General features: G+C 37.1%; 1 protein-coding gene across 1 annotated transcript in view; it reads right to left on the bottom strand.

Moving 5' to 3' along the window:
• THSD7B (thrombospondin type 1 domain containing 7B) overlaps positions 1 to 20,561 on the bottom strand; it is a 550,701-nt gene that overhangs the window by 175,034 nt on the left and 355,106 nt on the right. The window contains exon 13 of the mRNA XM_060687945.2: positions 250 to 444. Within this exon, the coding sequence (XP_060543928.2) occupies positions 250 to 444 (195 nt within the window). The remainder of the gene's footprint in view (positions 1 to 249; positions 445 to 20,561) is intronic.

The raw sequence follows: 20,561 nt of genomic DNA, 5'->3' as shown, positions 1-20,561 counted from the left end.
TTAAAGTCCAAAGAATAAGTTAACCTCTGATGTTCCATATATACATTATTTACACATTGGAGAATAAGGCATTTACATCTGACAGAATAAGAGAGCAAATTGTTAGTAGGTCAACACTGAGGGAATCATTATGAGACTTTTAACAAAACAAGAATACACTTAATTGCCCTTGGCAAATCTCCAAAGTCTGCTCCATGGATGTTTGGAAACAAAAGAACTAAGGATGATTGATTGATTGATTTGTAGTACCTGTGAGAGTTCTTCTTCTGGTCCTTGTTGATTCACAATCGGAAGTGCATGCAGTAAATTTAGACCAAGGCGTAAACATGCAGTCATCTTTGCAAGGCACTGAGCACTCCTGGACAAGGGAAGGCATCGGTCCTGCCCACTTCAAGCATTCACTGGCATCTACTGAATGATTACCTTCCAAAGTGCATGTCACAACTGCAGAAAATGAATGAATAAATACAGACAGAAATAAATGATTTGGAAACTCCTTGGAGGCACAGGACGAGTTTAGAATCAAAGATCTAGGTTAGGTGTGCTACCATCAAGACTTTTCTTTTTAAGCAAATGAGATGTTAATCAAAAATGAACCTATATTAAGCTATTTTTGATGACGATAACTGTTATGTGGACTATTATACTGCCTTTTTTCAGAACTGTGTTTGTATTTCAAAGAAGATATTTTCTTTTTTTTTTCTTTACATATTGTAATATTGCTTATTCAGACTTCTAAGATTAAGATTTACAAAAAATTCCAGAGTGAACATTTAGACCAGTTGTGACAATCACACTACTGTACTATAGAGGTCACCAACAAAAAATAAAGAAGAAAAAAAGGAAGAGATCTATTGACTCTATAAACATCACTAAAGAATTACAGCTAGGATTAAAACACAGAGAATGATTTCTTCATATAAATAGGAATTAAACTTTTTCAGGAGGTTTTTCTGTTTTCTGGAGAAGAGCTTTATCTATTAGGGATGCACAATGGATTATCTATGTTAACATAAAACACTTAGAGGGAAGATTAAGAATACAATCCTGCAAAGCAAAATCCTCCCCAGTGGACTATTCCCATGCAAAACAGCAGGAAGAATGATACAGTAATTAGAGAACCTTTAAGCAGCCAAAAATAGCAAATTCTATACATAAGAGGGAGATTTCTGCAGATGGACAGGAAAACAGGTAGTCTGTTAACCACAATTGTGATTGGCAACTTGGATCATTAAGCAAAGTGGTTGCTAAGTGTAACCTTGGTTGTTCTTACCATCTCACTTCAGCTTTCCTTTGTTTTACATCTGCAGCTCATAAATGCATGAGTTGATCACAAAATTATCTTTGCATTCCCTTTGTGACTACGAAAGTCACAATATGAGGCAGTATACTACCTATACTAAGTATATATCCATAGTGAGTCATTGGATATGAGATGGGTGGCAAATTCCATAATAAACAAACAAACAAACAAACAAACAAATGTTATTTTTCTCTTCAGGACAAAAGTTATTCAAGTGTGTGTATACATCTATAATTTTTTTTTTTTTGAGAATTTTATATAAGTAAAGCAGTATAAAGAAAAAGAACTAGAAGCAGCAAGGTGCAAAGTAAAACAGAAACATAAAGAACAAGAATCAGAAAAAAAAATAAGTGACCCAAACTTTTCCCCCCAGCAGTATGTTTTATTTAATCAATTATTTCAATAGTATTTTATTAATGTAGCAATGCTTCAAATTAACTGTCCCCTTTTGTCAGTAGTGGGTTTCAAAACCCAGTGCTACCAGTTCGCTATCGGTAGCGTGCGAACGCACGTGCTCACTTTGCGAGCACATGGCGCTTCTGCGCATGCACAGATATTTTTGATGACATCTGGGTGGGTGGGCGGAGCCTCCCGCCACCACCACTACAGGTTCCCCCGAACCAGGGTTAACCGGGAGCAACCCACCACTGCCTTTAGTGAGATTGCACAGTTAAGTTCTGGAGGCCCTGGGAAGGGAGAAGCCTGCAGGATCTGGAGGGAACTGTTGGTGACTTCTGAGTATAATGCTTGGAACAGTGGAAGGATACAGCAAATCCATAGCCTCAGGTGAAGCCTATTTCAAAGACACTGAGTTCTACCAACCCACTTTCTTAAGCACATTTGGACAGAAGAATTTAAAGTGAAAAGAGACCTTCAAGCCATCTGGGTACTTTGTACTTTGAATCCATGGGAAAGATTATGGTAAAGAAAAAGAAAATAATTATTTAGGATTTAAAAGCAAAAAGCTTGCTGGAAGTATGGGTTAGTTTAAAAATGCAGTAAGGGGACAGTTTAATTTAGAGTGTTGCTACATTAACGAAGAATTTTGGAATTATTGTTATTATTATTTTAGTGTATGGCACGTGTTAGTCAGGGATCACCGAAGTGGCTGGCTGCCTCTGTTAAAGGATTTTTTCCGGGCGGTGTGATCTTACCCGCGGGATGCCTGAATGCCAGTAGGCAATCAGGGGGGCTCCTTTCCTGTCCCTACGGGGTTTATTGGCTCACAGGAATCAAGCCGCCGAGTTGCTGACCTCAGTGGAGCGCAGGCTCACCCTCTTACCACGTGAGCCACCATGGCCCCAAAATTGTGCATAGAATGGGATACAGTTGAGTGACAAGAGTAGTGAAGAGAAACACTTGACATGCAGAACCTGTTTGTCATACTGTCAACCCTCCCATTAAATATACATAAGCCAAATCTCAATAATCCACTAAATCAAGGCTGAGTAATCTTGACAAAATCAACAAAGTTGCCTTGTTACCTCTGGTACAGACCAAAGATGGGTTTTAGCAGGTTCTGACCAGTTCTGGAGAACCGGTAGCGGAAATTTTGAGTAGTTCGGAGAACCGGTAGTAAAAATTCTGATTGCCCATCTATTCTCCGCCTCCCAAGTCCCAGCTGATTGGGAGGAAATGGGGATTTTGCAGTAACCTTCTCCTGGATTGGGGAGGGAATGGAGATTTTACAGTATCCTTCCCCTGCCATGCCCACCAAGCCACGCCCACAGAACCGGTAGTAAAAAAATTTGAAACCCACCACTGGTACAGACAGTCCCAATCCTAACAACACTAGAAAGAAGTTTTTAGGATTCGGTATTACCAATATCATCGTTGTCATTCAGTTCTTCAAAAAGAATCATATCACATCTAGCTAACAGAAGACTGACATTTCTGCATGAAGATGTAGAAAGTAGAGGCAGAGTACCCAGCTCCCCAGAGGATCTGCTGGGTTTGGCACAGTTGGCGACATGTGGTAGCAGCCTGGTGCTGGGAAAGCAGGACTGACCCGTGTCAGATGAGCTGAGTCAGGGGCTTTATTTCAATTAGTAAGCCACAGCTAGAACTAACCAAGCACACTCTCAACAATTCAAGAACTTCTAACAGGTTCATCATCATCATTATTGTTAATTGGCTAACAAAAGGATTCCACTGATTGATATGCCACAGAGAACAACTATGCCATAACACTTTTGTGCCTCTGTTGCTCTCTGCCCCTCTGTTGTAGCAGGAGGCCCAGTTTCTCTGTGTCCCTTCTTTCAGTAGCAATAACGCTGATTATCTTCTTGGTTTGTCTTGCCTGCGTGCAATGGCTTACAACTTCTTGAAATCTAGCTCTTTCAATATAAGCCAACCATGCATGTCATGTCCTATGCTACATACCTGCTGCGCTTTCTTGGAAACTTTAATCCTGGATTGACTCAGGCAGTAAGTAGTGCTTTGCCCTCTGAACTCGATTTCCTTTGAACTCGGACTTATTTATGATTGTATCTTTGCTTGCTGGATTTACAACTTCATACTGACTCGCTCAGCTTGAGGACGGGACACACAGCAGGTTTGCTCACCTCTCGGGCCAATAATAAAGTTTTACCCTCTGGCAGAATAATCCCACACTTATAAACTATTACTCTGGGGGGGGAAAAAAAACACTACTAGCAAAAAAATTATTTTATGAGGAATAACATCATTTAGATGTAATCTGAGTTCAGTTCCAAAACTGAGAGAGTCCCTGTGAGCTGACTAAGGCACCATTTTGTCCTGGTATTTGAAAGGCATTTGACTTTGTAATTCTTGGAGAAGTAGACAGGATTTTAAGATACTAAACTGGTTATCTGTCATTTAAATCCATATCCACCCTGCAAATGTGGGTGGCTTGTAGCTGCATCCATGTAATGGTGTGTGTGTGTGTGTGTGTGTGTGTGTGTGTGTGTGTGTGTGTATGTATTTAATTCATTCATTTGTTCATTCATTCATAAGGCCATCGATCTTACATATGAATTCTGGGAGGTTAAGAGTAAATAACAAAAACATATAATAACACTGCTATAAATCCAACAGAAGAAATATAATTAATATAATCATAATACAATAACTTAAGCACTGCATAACAAATTCAATCACACAATCACTCTATTATGTTCATATATTATTTTGATCCAGGACCTTAAAGAGAAATGTCATCATAGCCTTCAAGAAGTACAGGAGAGTTAGGGGCCTCCAGACCTCATGAGAGAGGCTGTTTCATGAAGCTGAATGAGAAGATGGTGCTGCATCTATAAGATGGACCCAACAGAACAGAACAGAACAGAATAGAATAGAATCTATTGGACCCAACAGAATAGAATAGAATAGAATAGAATAGAATAGAATAGAATAGAATAGAATTTTTTATTGGCCAAGTGTGATTGGACACACAAGGAATTTGTCTTGATGCATATGCTTTCAGTGTACATAAAAGAAAAGATACGTTTGTCAAGAATCATAAGGTACAACACTTAATGATAGTCATAGGGTACAAATAAGCAATCAGGAAACAATATCAATATAAATCGTAAGGATACAAGCAACAAAATTACAGTCATACAATCGTAAGTGGAAGGAGATGGGTGATGGGAACGATGAGAAGATTACTAGTAGTGCAGACTTAGTAACTAGTTTGACAGTGTTGAGGGAATTATGTTTGTCCATTCTTCAATTTTTTCTTTTATACCAGGATAGCTTCTTCAGAGGATCCTGGATAAAACAGATTATTTGGACCCTTACAGAGCATATGAAGACAGTACTGATCATGCTGGTTGAGGATCTCTGTGGGAACCAGGATAGGATGGCAAAACATTTCTGGTCTTCTTTGACCTGTCAGTAACTTTCAATATCATTGATCATGGTACTCTTCTAGACTTCCTCCAGTGATTGGGAAAGGACAGCAAAGTACTGCAGTCATTCTCCTCTTTTTTGTATGAACATTTCCAGTTGATGCTGATGGGGAGATAGGCTGACCTCTTTTGTTCTTTGAAAAAGGAGCTCTTTCTCCAGGGGCTAGTTTAATAAATAAGTGCCTTGTGGCAATTTTATCATTTTATTGGGTATTTTAATCCTTGAGCTTGGTTTGGAGGTTTTGGTAGAGTTGGGTTTGTTGTTGTTTTTTTTTTTTGTATTGGATATTGTTTTTAATTGTATGTTGCTCAAAATCATTTATGATTTAAGAAGTTTATAAATTTGATAGATAAGAAATGTGACATTTTATACATATGAAGATTGTATTTAAACTGGCAAAAATAATATTCTATTTCTTTTGTGAATTTCCTTTCTACTGGGGATCACTTTCTATATAAATTAATATTCATGGTAATTCAAGAAGTATTTATCTAGCTGTTTGATGAAAATAATGTACAGAAGTAAAAAACAGGTAATAGTTTCAAGATTAAATACTGTTTCCAAATAAATGTATTTAAGTTCATACTACCATATTTACTAAATCATGCTTGATTTGATTAATTGATTTCAATCTTCTATTTTATTTTATTTTTTGCCAAAAAGAGTTAAACATTTGATGCTTTTATTAAATCTATAATTTCACAGACTAGGGAAATTTTCAAGTTGATGAATTCTGACAGAGAATTTATGAATGTAGAGTATGTTTTTTTCAAACTTTATAATTGGACTCCTGTGATCCAGCTCAGCTCTAAAGACCAAGTTCAACAAAGCTATGGAATGATGTGATAATTGAACTGAAAGTCTACCTCACTTTCAATAAGCCGGCTATATCATTAGAAAGATTACTGATTAACCTAGACTTTTACAACAAAGGTGTTTCTACTGCCTTGACAAACTGAATTAAATTGAAACACAAAACAAGGGGAAAACACAATAGTATTTAATGCACTAATAATGTTTTGGAAATGTAAAAGCATAAGCCACGAAGCAGAAATATTTGCATCAATGCCTAATCAATGTAGAAAAATAGCATGCTCAAAATACTGGCGATCTACCATTATGTAGTTAGTTCTCGAGGTGCACTCTTAATGAAGCCTGCCTATTACAGTCAAAAGTCGGGACAGCCATTAAATGAACTCAATTAATGACACCCAACAATTCATTTAATCATTAAATGAATGTGTTAAGTGGAGCACGGAATACCTCAGGCGTGGGGGAGATCCTGGGAGGCACAGTGCAGGTACAAGTCCACCTACCTTGGGCCTCCCAAGGCTTCCAATGAGATACCCCATGCATATGTAAAATGGTTGATATGGATTTAAAATCAAGAAGCACAGTAATAACTTGGATTTGATCTTTTGTAAGCCAGCATACACTTTATTATCTTCATTATTGTCCTTATTGGAAAGCACGCACGCTAGCATATGAAAAGGATGATTCTTTATCATTTGGCTGTTATTCTCTAGCCTTTATCTGCATAATCATAACTATAATAAGCACAAAACCTAATAAATCTCTCAAAAATATGTATATACATCTACATTATGATCTTTTAAATGATTCCAAGTACACAAGTATTAGAAAATATAAAGACTGCTATCTTTTTATATTTGATCTCCCAAATCAGAATGTTTTAATATTTCAGGCTAGAAAAGGCATTTTTTTCCTACTTACTGACTTACATATATGCAAACTTTTAAAAAGACTAACATCACTTGCTAAAATAAATTAAACAATCAACTGGTAATTGCCTGTTAGGGCAATTTAATTGACTCATAAGCACCATACGTGAATCAGCATGGAATCTCAATTATAGATATAGTTATGAAAACAAGCAAACCAGTTTTGCATGTTATAAACCCAGAGACTAATGAATTTCTTGATGTCCGTCAAGGGGGGGGCAGGGAATAAAATATGCAAACCCTTTGATCAAAATAATAAGACTGCAGAGTGACTGCCACAAATCCAGTAAAGTAGATCAGTAAGTGTTTTACATTATGATGAAATTAGTACTTTAACTTGTTTACTAAGAGAGTCTTCAAACTGATTTTGTGACCAGGATTGCTAAAGAAAGGACATGGTTTGCCACATCTTGATGATCACTTTTATAAAGTTGCCCATTATAGAATCAATTCTAGATTCCATACATTGGCCAGCCTCTGGATCCTGTGATATGTGGTAGTGTCCTACATTTTTAACATTGGTAAATGAGTGGAAACAGTTTGTGCTTTCTTTAGTTTCTAGAAATGAGTTTAAATGTAGACAATCAATCATATCATCATATATATATGATACAACCATAATACACGTGAACTATCTCATTGCTGTGAGGATGAAGTAGTTACCATACACATATTGCTTAAGGAAACAAGCCAATTTTCAGAAAAACAAAATAATATCTTCCTTCCTAAATTTGTACTTCTGGAACTACGTTGCCTGCTGACTAATGGATCAATTTGGAGTTGGGTTTTTTTTGTGTCTAGAATAAAGAGTACAAAATTGCCAAGGAGGAGGATACTTGGAGATAAGCACAAAGTTAATGAAAGCGATAAAGGGAACATTGGTAACTCTCTCAAAGAAAAGAGTGAAGTCATGAACTATTGTTACATGAAGCAGAACAGATCAGACAAAAAGGTATTAGTAGAGGAGGGAAAAAAGAGCTTTGAGAAAAGAGCTGAAATATTTCGCAACAAATTTAAAAGATTTAGTTGCATCTAAAGAAAGGAAATAATTATATTGCTCTACAAATCTGATTCCACCCTTAGCTTAGCTATAGATGTTCTGATGTAAATCAATTATTTCTCAGCAAGCTTACAGTACATTCAAAACATAAACTGGTAGCAAACGTGTGGTGCCTGATCTGATACCAGCTCTTTAATTCTACCCCCTTGTTAATGCCCTATGATAAGAAGTAAGATTATATGAGCTTCATGCTGGTGGCCAAGCTCCCTGATACTGCTTGGAACCATTTCTCCCCCTTTGGTTGCACTAAGTGATGCTAAAGCAAGAGTCTTGAAGTCAATACTTGGCAGGGGGGCAGAGGTCGACCTCAAGGCCTCTTATATGTGGAGTGCCTCAGGGGTCGGTCCTCTCGCCCCTCCTGTTCAACATTTATGTGAAGCCGCTGGGCGAGATCATCCGTGGCTTTGGGGTGAGATACCACCAGTACGCTGATGACACCCAGCTGTACATCTCCACCCCAGGCCATCCCAACGATGCCCTTGAAGTGATGTCCCAGTGCCTGGAAGCTGTGCGGATCTGGATGGGGAGGAACAGGCTCAGGCTCAACCCTTCCAAGACTGAGTGGCTGTGGCTCCCGGCATCCCGATATAGTCAGTTGACTCCATCACTGACTATTGGGGGTGAGTCGTTGGCCCCCACAGAGAGGGCTCGCAATCTGGGAGTCCTCCTGGATAGGCAGCTGTCCTTGGAGGAACATCTGACGGCTGTAACCAGGGGGACCTTTTGTCAGGTACGCCTGATCCGCCAGTTGCGGCCCTTTCTTGATCGGGATTCCCTGTGCACAGTCACTCATGCCCTCGTCACCTCTTGCCTTGACTACTGCAACGCTCTCTACATGGGGCTCCCCTTGAGGAGCACCCGGAGGCTCCAACTGGTCCAGAATGCAGCAGCGCGGGTAGTGACGGGAGCAGCCTGGCGCTCCCATGTAACACCGCTCCTGCGCGAGCTGCACTGGCTCCCAGTGGTCTTCCGGGTGCGCTTCAAGGTGTTGGTTATCACCTTTAAAGCGCTCCATGGCATAGGGCCTAGCTATCTTCGAGACCGCCTGCTGCCACCGACGACCTCCCATCGACCCGTGCGCTCCCACAGAGAGGGCCTCCTCGGGGTGCCATCAGCCAAACAGTGCAGGCTGGTGACCCCCAGGGGGAGGGCCTTCTCTGTGGGGGCACCTACCCTCTGGAATCAATTGCCTCCAGAGATAAGGAGAATCCAAGACCTCGGTGCCTTCCGCCGTGCCCTTAAAACCTTCCTTTTCCAGCAAGCCGGGCTGGCCTAATTTTTTTAAGTGTTTTGTTTATTGTTTTTAATCAATGGGGCCAAATTTATATATGTATATTTTAACTGTATTTTAATATTTGTATTTGATGTTTTTACTTGGCTGTTCACCGCCCTGAGTCCTCAGGGAGAAGGGCGGTATACAAATTCAAAATAAAATAAAAAATAAAAAAATAAATACTAAGATCTCTGTCTTCCTTGTGTCAGCATCGAAGATGTAAACAGTGTAATGGAGAAGAGCTACTGCTACCAGATTTCCATGCTTCAAGGAAAGTTTTTTTTTGGGGGGTGACACGGAGAAGGAGGAGGAAAAAGAGGAGACAGGCAATGGATAAGGCAGTGGTAGGCAAACTTGGCTCTTTCACACCCTGTGGACTTCAACTCCCAGAATTCAGCTGTCTTAGGAATTCTGGGAATTGAAGTCCACAGGGTGTGAAAGAGCCAAGTTTGCCTACCACTGGGATAGGGCATTCAAGAAGCTCTCTCCTCTGTAGTTCCCTCTGTAGCTCCCTTTAAACTATACAAGCTATAAACAAGGAAGCCACTGCTCTTACTAAGTCCCACATGTTTTTAGTTGAATAAAGATCTAGACTCAGGTATCTGTTTTAGTAAAGTAATATCTCAGGCTTTCCTTCCTTCCTCCCTCCCTCCCTCCCTCCCTCCCTCCCTCCCTCCCTTCCTTCCTTCTTTCCTTCCTTCCTTCTTTCCTCCCTCCCTCCCTTCCTTCATTTTGTCTTTCTTTTTTTCTACCTGCCTATCTAATCCTATATATGGATCCATCTATCTATCTATCTATCTATCTATCTATCTATCTATCTATCTACCCTGTTTCCCACAAAATAAGATATCCCCTGATAATAAGCCCAATCGGGCTTTTGAGAGCATGGCAATAATGCCAAGCACTTATTTCAGGGATCAAAAAAATATAAGATAGGGTCTTATTTTCGGGGAAACACGGTATCTCTCTATTTAATTTTTTCAATATGCAGGGCAGAACTATAATCTGGCATTCAGTTCTAATTTTAACTCATTTTTGCATTAAATGTAGATTTCACACATCTGGAAATAATTCTATAGTGGAACCAAATGGATTTAATGGATTTAGTAGTCCAGGATGCTTAAAGATAAAGGTAAAGGTTCCCCTTGCACATATGTGCTAGTCGTTCCCCACTCTAGGAGGCAGGGCTCATCTCCGTTTCAAAGCCGAAGAGCCAGCGCTGTCCGAAGATGTCTCCGTGATCATGTGGCCGGCATGACTAAATGCCAAAGGCACACGGAACGCTGTTACCTTCCCACCAAAGGTGATCCCTATTTTTCTACTTGCATTTTTTACGTGCTTTCGAACTGCTAGGTTGGCAGAAGCTGGGACAAGTAATGGGAGCTCACCCCGTTACGTGGCACTAGGGATTCGAACCGCTGAACTGCCGACCTTTCAATCGACAAGCGCAGTATCATAGCCACTGAGCCACTGCATCCTTCACCAGGATGCTTAACAAATATTCAAATAATTTTATTATATTTTCTAGCTGTTGCAAAAAAGGCATTTTTTCAGAGTTTGCTTTTACAGATGCGACAAACTGAACTGAATAAAAATTTCCTGTGGATTTTTGTAGAATTATATTGTACTCTCTGGGCCGCATTCTGAGTAACACCAAAGAAGTGAATAATGCTGAAGGAAGCAATTTATGTATATATGGGTTTTTGCAAGAAGAATAACTGCATGCTTTTGATTTCTCACTCCTCCTTTCTTTTTGAAAATTACTGGGCATTTTCAGAAGCCAAACAATTATTCCTGTAGCTGCCGTAGAAAGAAATCATTAGCTCTTATGTTAAGAATACTTGTCATATTCTCTCTCTTAAATATGGCCTGTTCCACAATGGTACTCAGACAATCAGAAGGGCAAATTCAGCTACTAGAAGGAGTTCCTAAGAACTACTGCAAAGATATTTTTTTAAAAAAACCTGAGAGTAAATTGTATAGCTTTAGGAAAGAAAAGAAATCATTTAGAATAAGAATCCATAGGTGGAAGAAAAAGAAGAGAAAAATGCTAATTGCTGTAGTTTCTTTTAGTCACATAAAAAGTCCTTCATCTGCAACACAACCAGAATTTTGGGGAAATAAATTGTGTGATGGGACTCAAGCCTACATCAGTAGGATAAGTCTATGAAACTAAAAGAGAATGAGACCAAATTTCCTGAGGCGGAAAAAGAATGATCAAATTAAAAATGGATCAAATCAAGCAGGGGGTTATAGATAAATATAGTTCAAGAAAAAGGTACTACAAAATTCTTTCAAATGTGTATTTTTTATTTTTAAATCCAGATGTATTTGGGAGAGGCAGCTGTTGAGTCTTCTTTCTAAAGCCATGTCCCAATGTTGGGCTTCTAAGTGGTTGGCAAGAATTCTATAAAACATAATCTTGGTTTCAACACACATTAATCCCTTTAATCCAGATTACTGTACTTTATAATCCGGATATTCACCACTATTGCAAAATTAATCCCTTTGCCTAATTTCATAACTGACGAACCTTTCGCCCACTTCTTGTAAGTGAGTAATCACACATTTGTGGAAACTGGTATAAAATAAGAAAACATTATACTGTAAAGAAATGGAACATGGTCCAGTTAAATCTTACACATGTATAAACCATAGTTTTTTTTAAAAAAAAACTATGCAGGCCAATTATTGCCCTTAATCCGAGATACTTTCCCCAATATTTGCTTCCTTCCTTCTTTGGTGTGACTTACAACTTTCATTTCCACTACAAAAAAAGCAAAGCTTAAAAATCCTCTTTGTCCTTGATATATCCTCATGAACAATAGCTCTGCAAATTCAGAAAGAAGGGGAAACCATGATTTATTTTTAAAAGGGAAAATTAGCACCATAAGCAAAACCAAAATTATGCAAGCTTCCTTAAGTGGTATCAAGTGAACTTTCTTTTACATCTGAATCAATTCTAAGTTCATATACTTCCATTTTCCAGTTTGCTTATAGCTCTGATTAATTAAAACAAATCCATAAAGGTCATTGGCCTCTACTCCCAAGAATTACATCTTTGTGATTGCTTCACTCAACCCAGCCATTATGTTACCTTAGAAACAATCCACTTAAATAGTGCACAAATATAGGGTTATGTGGTGTTTTTAACTCAGTTGCAACATGGACCTATAACTTTTGCAAAGTGAGTCAAGAGAAAAACCACCTAGCCCTCATTTCTAGGTGATCATGGAGAAGTTTTATACCCTCCAGATACTAAATTTCAGAATTCTTAGCAACAGGCTATGGGAAATTCTGGGAATTGAAATTCAAAAGGGAAAAAAAATGACTTCTTTTTTTAATCCCTTTGTAATATATTTTTAGAAGGAACATGACTCAAATGAAGTTAGTAAGAAATATTAAAAAATCCCTAATATTCAAAGAAACATGTTCTCTCATATTCTGGGGTTTTGACCTCTCTGAATTCTAAATGTTTTCCAGCTAAAAAGAAACTAACTAGTTTACAGTCAAGTCCCAGAATACCTGCAGAATAATGCTTAACAAATTTGAAGAATGAAGGATTCAGCACGTTGTATCTAAAGAGGCACTGGAATTATAAAAAGATGTGATTGTTTTTCAAAGAAATGCTCTCAGTGAGAACTTTTAAAAGGCTGCAGAAAAGTCCATCAAGGAAACCTGAGAATCCAGTTCTGTTTCTCTTCACTGTCATCTAGTGGTCATCTGGATATTTGTTATCTAGACATAATAGCCCTCATCAGATATTTTATAGGATTGACTCTGAAATTAAAATTAAGTACATTCAAAGAACCAGAAAAGATCCTCAGATTAAAGAAAAACAAGATGTGGAACTGTGAGGTTAAGAGATAAAACACACCATAAATAGAAAAAAATCAGCAAAATTAATTGGATACTGAATGTGCGAGTGACAAGTAATAACTGGGTTAGTTTTTTTAAAAAAGTAAAAACTGATAGAAGATAATACACTCAGTGGCTACCAGCTTCAGTGCATAACTCCCTTGTTAAACCCCAGCTTAGAAAGTGATTTCTAAACATTGTGTAAGCAGGCAGAGTTTAAGGGGGTTGCCCCCCAATCTCTAGGCAGAGAGTTAAGGAGAATTTTATTCCCTACCCAAAGCTTGCAATCAGCACTGAATATTAGTGGTGTGATTTGGGGTGAATTGGGAAGGGTTGGGATCTAAGAACTGCTCAAAGTAAATAAGAATTGGCTTACTCTAGCATGAAGAAAAACCAGCCCCAAGGTTATATCTATGATATGAAACCAAATTGGTATTGTCAGATATATCCTATTTATTTTTCTGTTAGAGTTTATAAATCACCTTCTAAACAGGAGTGACATATATAGTGTCCCCTCCTATTTTTCTGTTTTACAACAACCTTGTGGGGTGGGTTTGGGGGAGAGGGAGAGACTGGTTTAAAGCTACCCAGATAACATCTATGTCTGAGAGACCTGGGTTTATTCACTGCTACTTCAGCAACTTAACTGCTCCTCCACATCACTTATGTTAAAAAAAGTTGTTTCTTCTTAAGTTTAATTAATACTGAAAAAAGATCTTCTTTCCACATCTGGTTCTTAGAATCATAACATTTCAAAGAAATATTAAGAAATATAATACATGCAAAATCTGGGACAATTAATTTACTCATCGTAGTAAATTAGTTAATTGTTCTATTGAGAGGTGTTATATATTTGGAACCATTTAGCCAAAGCACACTTCTTTATCTGGGTGAAAAAAAAGCTGTTTGATTTTAATAGCAGTTAGCAGATGAAGTCTATAGTCTCATTGCAAATTAATGTATATTTAATGTCTCATTAATCTGGCTTCTGATAACAGCCCCTTTTAAGTAAGTCTGAAGAGTAAAAATAAAAATATGTATTATTTTCAATTATATCTAAAATTCTGTATATTTCTGGTTTATATGAAAAAAACTAGAGATATTTAAAGTGAATATGGAATGGATTGGAAACAGTATAGGAAAAATAAAAAAAATAAGGGAATTGCAAAAAGATTAGAGAGAAACAAAATGGAAATCAGATGTGTTGCAAAGTTACCAAATGTGAAAGTTAGTTACAAAGTTTTTAATAAAGTTAAGAACTAAGCCTGTCTCTGTTGTATCACACTTAAAAAAAAACACACCTTGTTAAAATCACCTTGTTTTCAAACCATCCTGAAACTTTTTTTATATTACCGAACAGTATGATAGTTTATCAGAATTATACTTCACAGCACAGTGAAGTCACTTGAAAAAAAACCACCATCATAATCAACAGGCTGAGGATGGAAAGATGCTGGGAGGTGAATATCTTATATTAGACTCCAAAACTTTGATCTTCACCACAATACAAAAAAGGATTTTGCTTCTTTGACCTTCAAGAACACCAAGCCTGATTGCCAATAGAGGAATCTATTGAACACTTTGGTTCTTAAGAGAAGAGGAGCCTGCAATTAGATCTGCTGATCTTATGGTAACATTTTGCTTATTATTAGTGGCAACATATTCCCTTCTGAAGTGAGTAGCTATTTTCGCTTGCTTTTTCCAGTTTTCTGCCACTCTAAGATAAAAGGGGAAAGAAGAGAATAATAGAGAAGATAAAAGGGGAAAGAAGAGAACAAAGATAAGGGGATTCTTTCTACAGATTTTGTTTTGTATTATACTGTACCCCAAAAAACAATGTAGAGGAAACAGAGATATCATCATATGCTATTCAGGTAAGGGTCATGGTGTATTATTGCAGTTTATAAAATATATTCAGGTTCCTACCCTTCTTCTGCTAAATTTAATCACACAAAAATAATATGTTTATTTTGGACTTCCAGGGAAGAAATGAAGAACTGAAAACGGAGCTAGACTGGACTACGATAGAATAAAGAGCCAGTAAGTAAACCAAATCTTTGTAATTCCTTTTTGGACAAGGAGAAAACTTGTGATCACTCACAAGTGCTCTGGATTGTTGCTAACCATGAGGAGACTGCAAGTCAATTGCAGTGGTGAGTTCAGAGCTCTGGAAGACAAGGGAATAACCATCTTGTTCAAACCATGATCAGCACCTTCCGAAAGACACTGGGTTCGCATACATCTGTGCCTAATTGCTTTTGGAAATGTCTTGTTATCTGCTTTCAGCTATTACGAAACTTTGGATCGACAAGTCCAACATTTCATTCAATCATTATCAAAAGAAGTTTTGAATAATAAATATTTTTGAATAAAAAAAATATTTTTTTTATTCTTTTTAATAAACAGCAAAAGGATGGTTAGAACTTTGATTTTAGAAAGTTACAGGTGGACTAAGGTTCCAAATGGATCTGAAATAAGATTTTTGAATTATTTATAAGAATGCTTCCTGGGAGGAAAACACTTTTGTTTTTAATTCTTTTACAAAAAACATGATAGGGTGGAACTTTGAAGATTGGAAACTACAGGCACTAAAGGACCTAAAGTTTAATTTTAGAGAAGAACATTTAAATTTGACTTACTAATACAACAGATTTTAACACTGGAAATATTGAAGGATATTTTTGAACAATGGATCCAGACATTAATTTGAAAAGTATCTGCTGCTACAGATAAACTATTTATAGGCAAAAAACAAGTTTTACTGGACAAGACCGGGATTGGTCTGAAAGTGGATTTTAAAATGAGAGACTACAAGAATGATATGGGCAAAGATGATACACTGGGTATACAAAAGAAATGGGCTGATCTGTTAATATTTAAAGGGATATACAAATAACAAACCAACAGAGCAGCCTGGATAATTTTCCTATGTTGGATTTACCAAACAGGCTTGTTAAAGCTTTGAAGAATTTTGTGAATAGGAACATAGAAAAAAATGAAAAACCATTAAGTTCTAGAACATTATTTGAAGGGCCCGAAGAATAAGATTGTTAAAAGTCAAAGGAAGGAATATAAAGTTGGCTACTCATAATAACCTGCCCTCAGGAACAAGATTCCCCCCCCAAGATCAGAATGGCCCCTCTTAGTCACAGTAATAGGTATGTGCAATAACTCACCACTTCTTCCTTGGAGCCTCTGTTATTAATCAAAAGCAGACAACCTTTTCCAGGCCATTAATTTTTGGAAACTTTCAGGGCCTGAAAGTCACCTGGCCCAACCTTTTTCCTTTCTGATCTGTCCTCAGTCCTCAGTTCCAGAAAAATCCCAGCATCTCCAAGCTAAAACACAGGCATGGAGATCTATCTCAAGCCTTCTTCCTCTCCCTCTCCAATCCAGAAACATTTAATGCCATTCTCCATGCCATGTGAAGTGGTCCTAATACAAAAGTTGGTTCCTTACAGCAGGTGTGTTGTGAATGCTGCATCTTATACATTCCACCCCCCCCCTTTCCTAGGGTAGAAAACTTCAAAAAAAGTTTTTTTAAAAAATACCTATTTTTCCAAAGTCCATTTTGACTTTTTGACTTTATTTTTCCTCAATATTTATAAACAATAATAAATAACCATACAGTGGAGACTTTACTATTAAGCACTGAGCTAAATATAGAAACTTTTTTCATGTTATGAAATAATTTTGTATTTGGCAATTGCCTAGCAGTGCCATGCTTAGCTTTAATTGTACAATTGTAAAAAAAAACAGTTTGGAAACTATATTTAAGAATGATGTAATTTCCCCCCTCATCTTTAAAGATTTAGCTTATCAAAAACATCACATTTGTAATTTTTATCGCATAAATACCACTGTATTCCGCTATCGTCTGTATTATACAAAATATTTATTTACATCTCATAATGCAATAAAACTATTACTCAGGGGCAAAAACACATTTAATTTTTTTTTTAAGAGTCTATTTCTTTTTCTGGTTTCTCCTATAGCTGAACATTCAATCATTTCTTGAAACCTCATCCCATTTCTACTGCTGCTCTTAATCTCTGCTTTGTCTTTCTATCTTTTCATTGTATGTACTATTACCTAAAGTTCATGCCTTGCTCTAATTATAGTGAATGTGCTAAATTCTCGTAGATTATTAACTGGTTTTTATTTGATCATTTGGTATACAAACTTCAAATATTCCTTCAGCTACATTCCCCATAAAGTGCCGACTACCTATTGTTTTATTGACCTATAATTCAGTAATCTCAAATGTTATTTAATAAAATGTATTGTTTGGTTATTAATCATAGTTTTATTTTTGGACTGTTGAATGACTTTTAGTGTTATGGTCAAGACAAAAATGAGATTGTGGAAAACTCCAGTTTGGTGTCTTTTTATAGGGTGAAATTATGGCAGTGTACACAGTCTTACCTCATAATAATATTCAAATATTTTTATCATAAAGTTCTCATATAACTCACACATAAATAATTCCTTATCTAGTAAAACAAGAATGAGCAATAAGTTTGTGACTATGTGAATTGCAATGATGTAACTATATTTCTAGAGTTTTTGGCCATTCTCACCATCTCATCTTCCCAGTGTTAAGTTTTATTGATGTTTTTAATCTGTCTGACATTAGTTGAGCTGAGAGATGAAACCTAGAGGTCAATCTGATCAGATTTCAACAGCATGGGCTTTGGGAGTCTGGGTATGATTAAGAAAACAAAGAACACTCAAGAGTCATATGAAGCATACAGATTTCTGACTACTGTGATAGAACTTGGCAAATTTTTCTCATTTTATCTGTATATGTCACAATTCTAAATAAGCTACGAAAGAATTGATATCCAGGTGACAATACAATGTTTGGGTCTGTATGCATGACTGGATTTGACATTTTTTTTTACTTTATCCATTCGTTCTACACTGCCAAAGTAACAGCTTATCATATGTTTTGGATAAAATTACATTTCTTGCTCTTCCCCAAAAAATATGGAAACACAAGTAAAAGCATATAGGTAATAGAAGAGAAAATAATAATAAGATTGCTATATAAGAGGAAATGATAAATTCACTATTTATTTATTTATTTATTTATTTATTTATTTATTCATTAATTCATTCATTCATATCTGCAAAATATCCAATTTTATTGCCCATAGTGCACCTACAAAGTATTGATTTCCAAACAGAGTAAGTCATGTAAGACCTCTTCTGAAGAGCAGCACTAAAATGTTTTATATTCTGGCAATGAAACAAAGTAGGTTCTGTGACTGTCCCATTAGAAGTGGGGTGGGAAAAGGCTATATGAGTGATCCAAATAAAAAGAGGAGAAAGAAAAGAGAGAGGGGGCAGCATGTCAAAACAATAACATAAATGTACATTTTATGAAATAGTCAATACCCAATAAGATAATGACATGTTTATTGCATTCTGGGAAAAACACAACTCCAGTCAATCTAAACCTGTAATTAGAAAACAATTAATAGGGAAACTGAACTAAAAGATTCTTCTGACCAACCTATTTTTTTAAACCTTGTTTATGAAATGCTAATAATTAAAGTCTTTACTTCTGGTGTTTTTGCTAGACATTCCTACTGCAGAAAAGATCAAAAGGGATAGGTAACCGCAGGACCTGAAAAAGCAACAGGACCAATTATCCAACCAGATCCCATTTTATTTTTCATCCTGGAAGGCCTTGCTTAGGAAATAAAATTTAATGAGAAAAACAATGTAAAGCTTTGAGCAGCTATTAGAATTCCTCAAGCATGTTCCTTTTGAAAGGGAGCATTGAAGTTTGAAAATTTAAGTATCAGATATACAACAAAGAGCAGCTGTTTTACTCAGAAACCTGTGCACAGCTGCACACAACCCATAACCAGATTTCCCTAAATATTTGTGTTCTACCATCAATTTGTGGTTTAAGAATTTTACATGACAGGGAAATATTAAGTTAAACGGTCAAAGGAGTCAATCCGTGTGTGTGTGTGTGTATCTATCTATCTATCTATCTATCTATCTATCTATCTATCTATCTATCTATATATATCAGATTATTATGCATAATTTGTAATGCATATGTGACCTATAAGGACCTAGTAGCATGATTGGTACTGTGTAAATCTTTTCTGTTGGAGCTCGAGTTACGGAAACTCGAGCTCTGACATAAAACATAGCTAACTATATCAATAACAGATAATATTTGTCGTTCAGGGTTGAAATGAAGGGTCCTTGGTACCCTCTGAGCTTAGTCATTTTATTGCAGATGCTTCACTACCCAAACTAGGTAATATCATCAGTCATTAGCACTGAAAACCTGAAACAAAACCACCAAGCTCAGAGAACACCAAAGACCCCTCATAGCTAACTATATTAAAAACATGTCAATAAAAGCCGTTCCCAACACATTTAATGTACAAAGATTCATCCTGGGAAGAGCATTAGAGATTCATCTTAATAAAAAAAAAGATAAGAACTATTCTCTTAATGGCCTATGCCAGGGATCAGCAACCTTAAACACTCAAAGAGCCACAAAGGTCCTAACAGGAAGCCCCCATTCAATTCACTTCCAGTCGGCTCCCCCACCATAGAGTCTCCTCCTAGCGCGGCATCCTTTTTCCTCTACCTGTCCTAACCAAAAGCCCTATCAATTGTGGAGCTGACCAGCAACAGAGGGCAGCAGAGGGATGAAGGAGCCACATGCGGCTTCCGAGCCGCGGGTTGCTGACCCCTGGCCTATGCCATTCAATAAGTGGTAGGATAAGGGAAAGGGTGGGCATAAATTTAAAAACAGACAAAAAAAATGAAGAATACAAATAAAGTCCCCGCTGCACAGTTCTTGAATATTTAATTTAATTCATGTAAAATGGAAACCTGGCACTAACAACTATATTTAGAATTTGCTGGTCAAGGAGCAAGATAAAATGGCTGATTAACTATACTTAGAAATGGTTCCATGGACACTGTGTTAACTTCAAGGCTGGTGAGATATGTCCCATTTGAAGTTCTGATTAGCAATTTCATTCCTAACCAATGCTGTACAGGCAATCCTTGACTTATAACCATTTGTTTAGTGACCATTCAAAGTGACAACGGCATTGAAAAAGTGATTTATGGCCGTTTTTCATACTAACAACTGTTGTAGGATCCCCATGGTCATGTGACCACAATCTGGACACTTGGCAGGTGGCTCATATTTATGACGGTTGCACAATCCTGGGTTCATGTGAGCCCCTTTTGCGACCTTCTGATAAGCAAAGTCAATGGGGAAGCCAGATTCACTTAATAACACTTAATAATTCAGTAATAATTCACTTAATATTACTAAATTAACCACTGCAGCGATCCACTTAACAAAGGTGGCCAGAAAGGCCGTAAAATGGGGCAAAACTCACTTAACTGTCTCGCTTAGCAATCAAAAATTTGTGGTCATAAGTCGAGAACTACCTCTATGTT

Source organism: Pantherophis guttatus, chromosome 1 (genome assembly GCF_059756535.1).
Source record: "Pantherophis guttatus breed Tessera chromosome 1, ASM5975653v1, whole genome shotgun sequence".
NCBI classification, from domain to species: domain Eukaryota; kingdom Metazoa; phylum Chordata; class Lepidosauria; order Squamata; family Colubridae; genus Pantherophis; species Pantherophis guttatus.
This window is presented reverse-complemented; position numbering and strand designations above follow the sequence as displayed.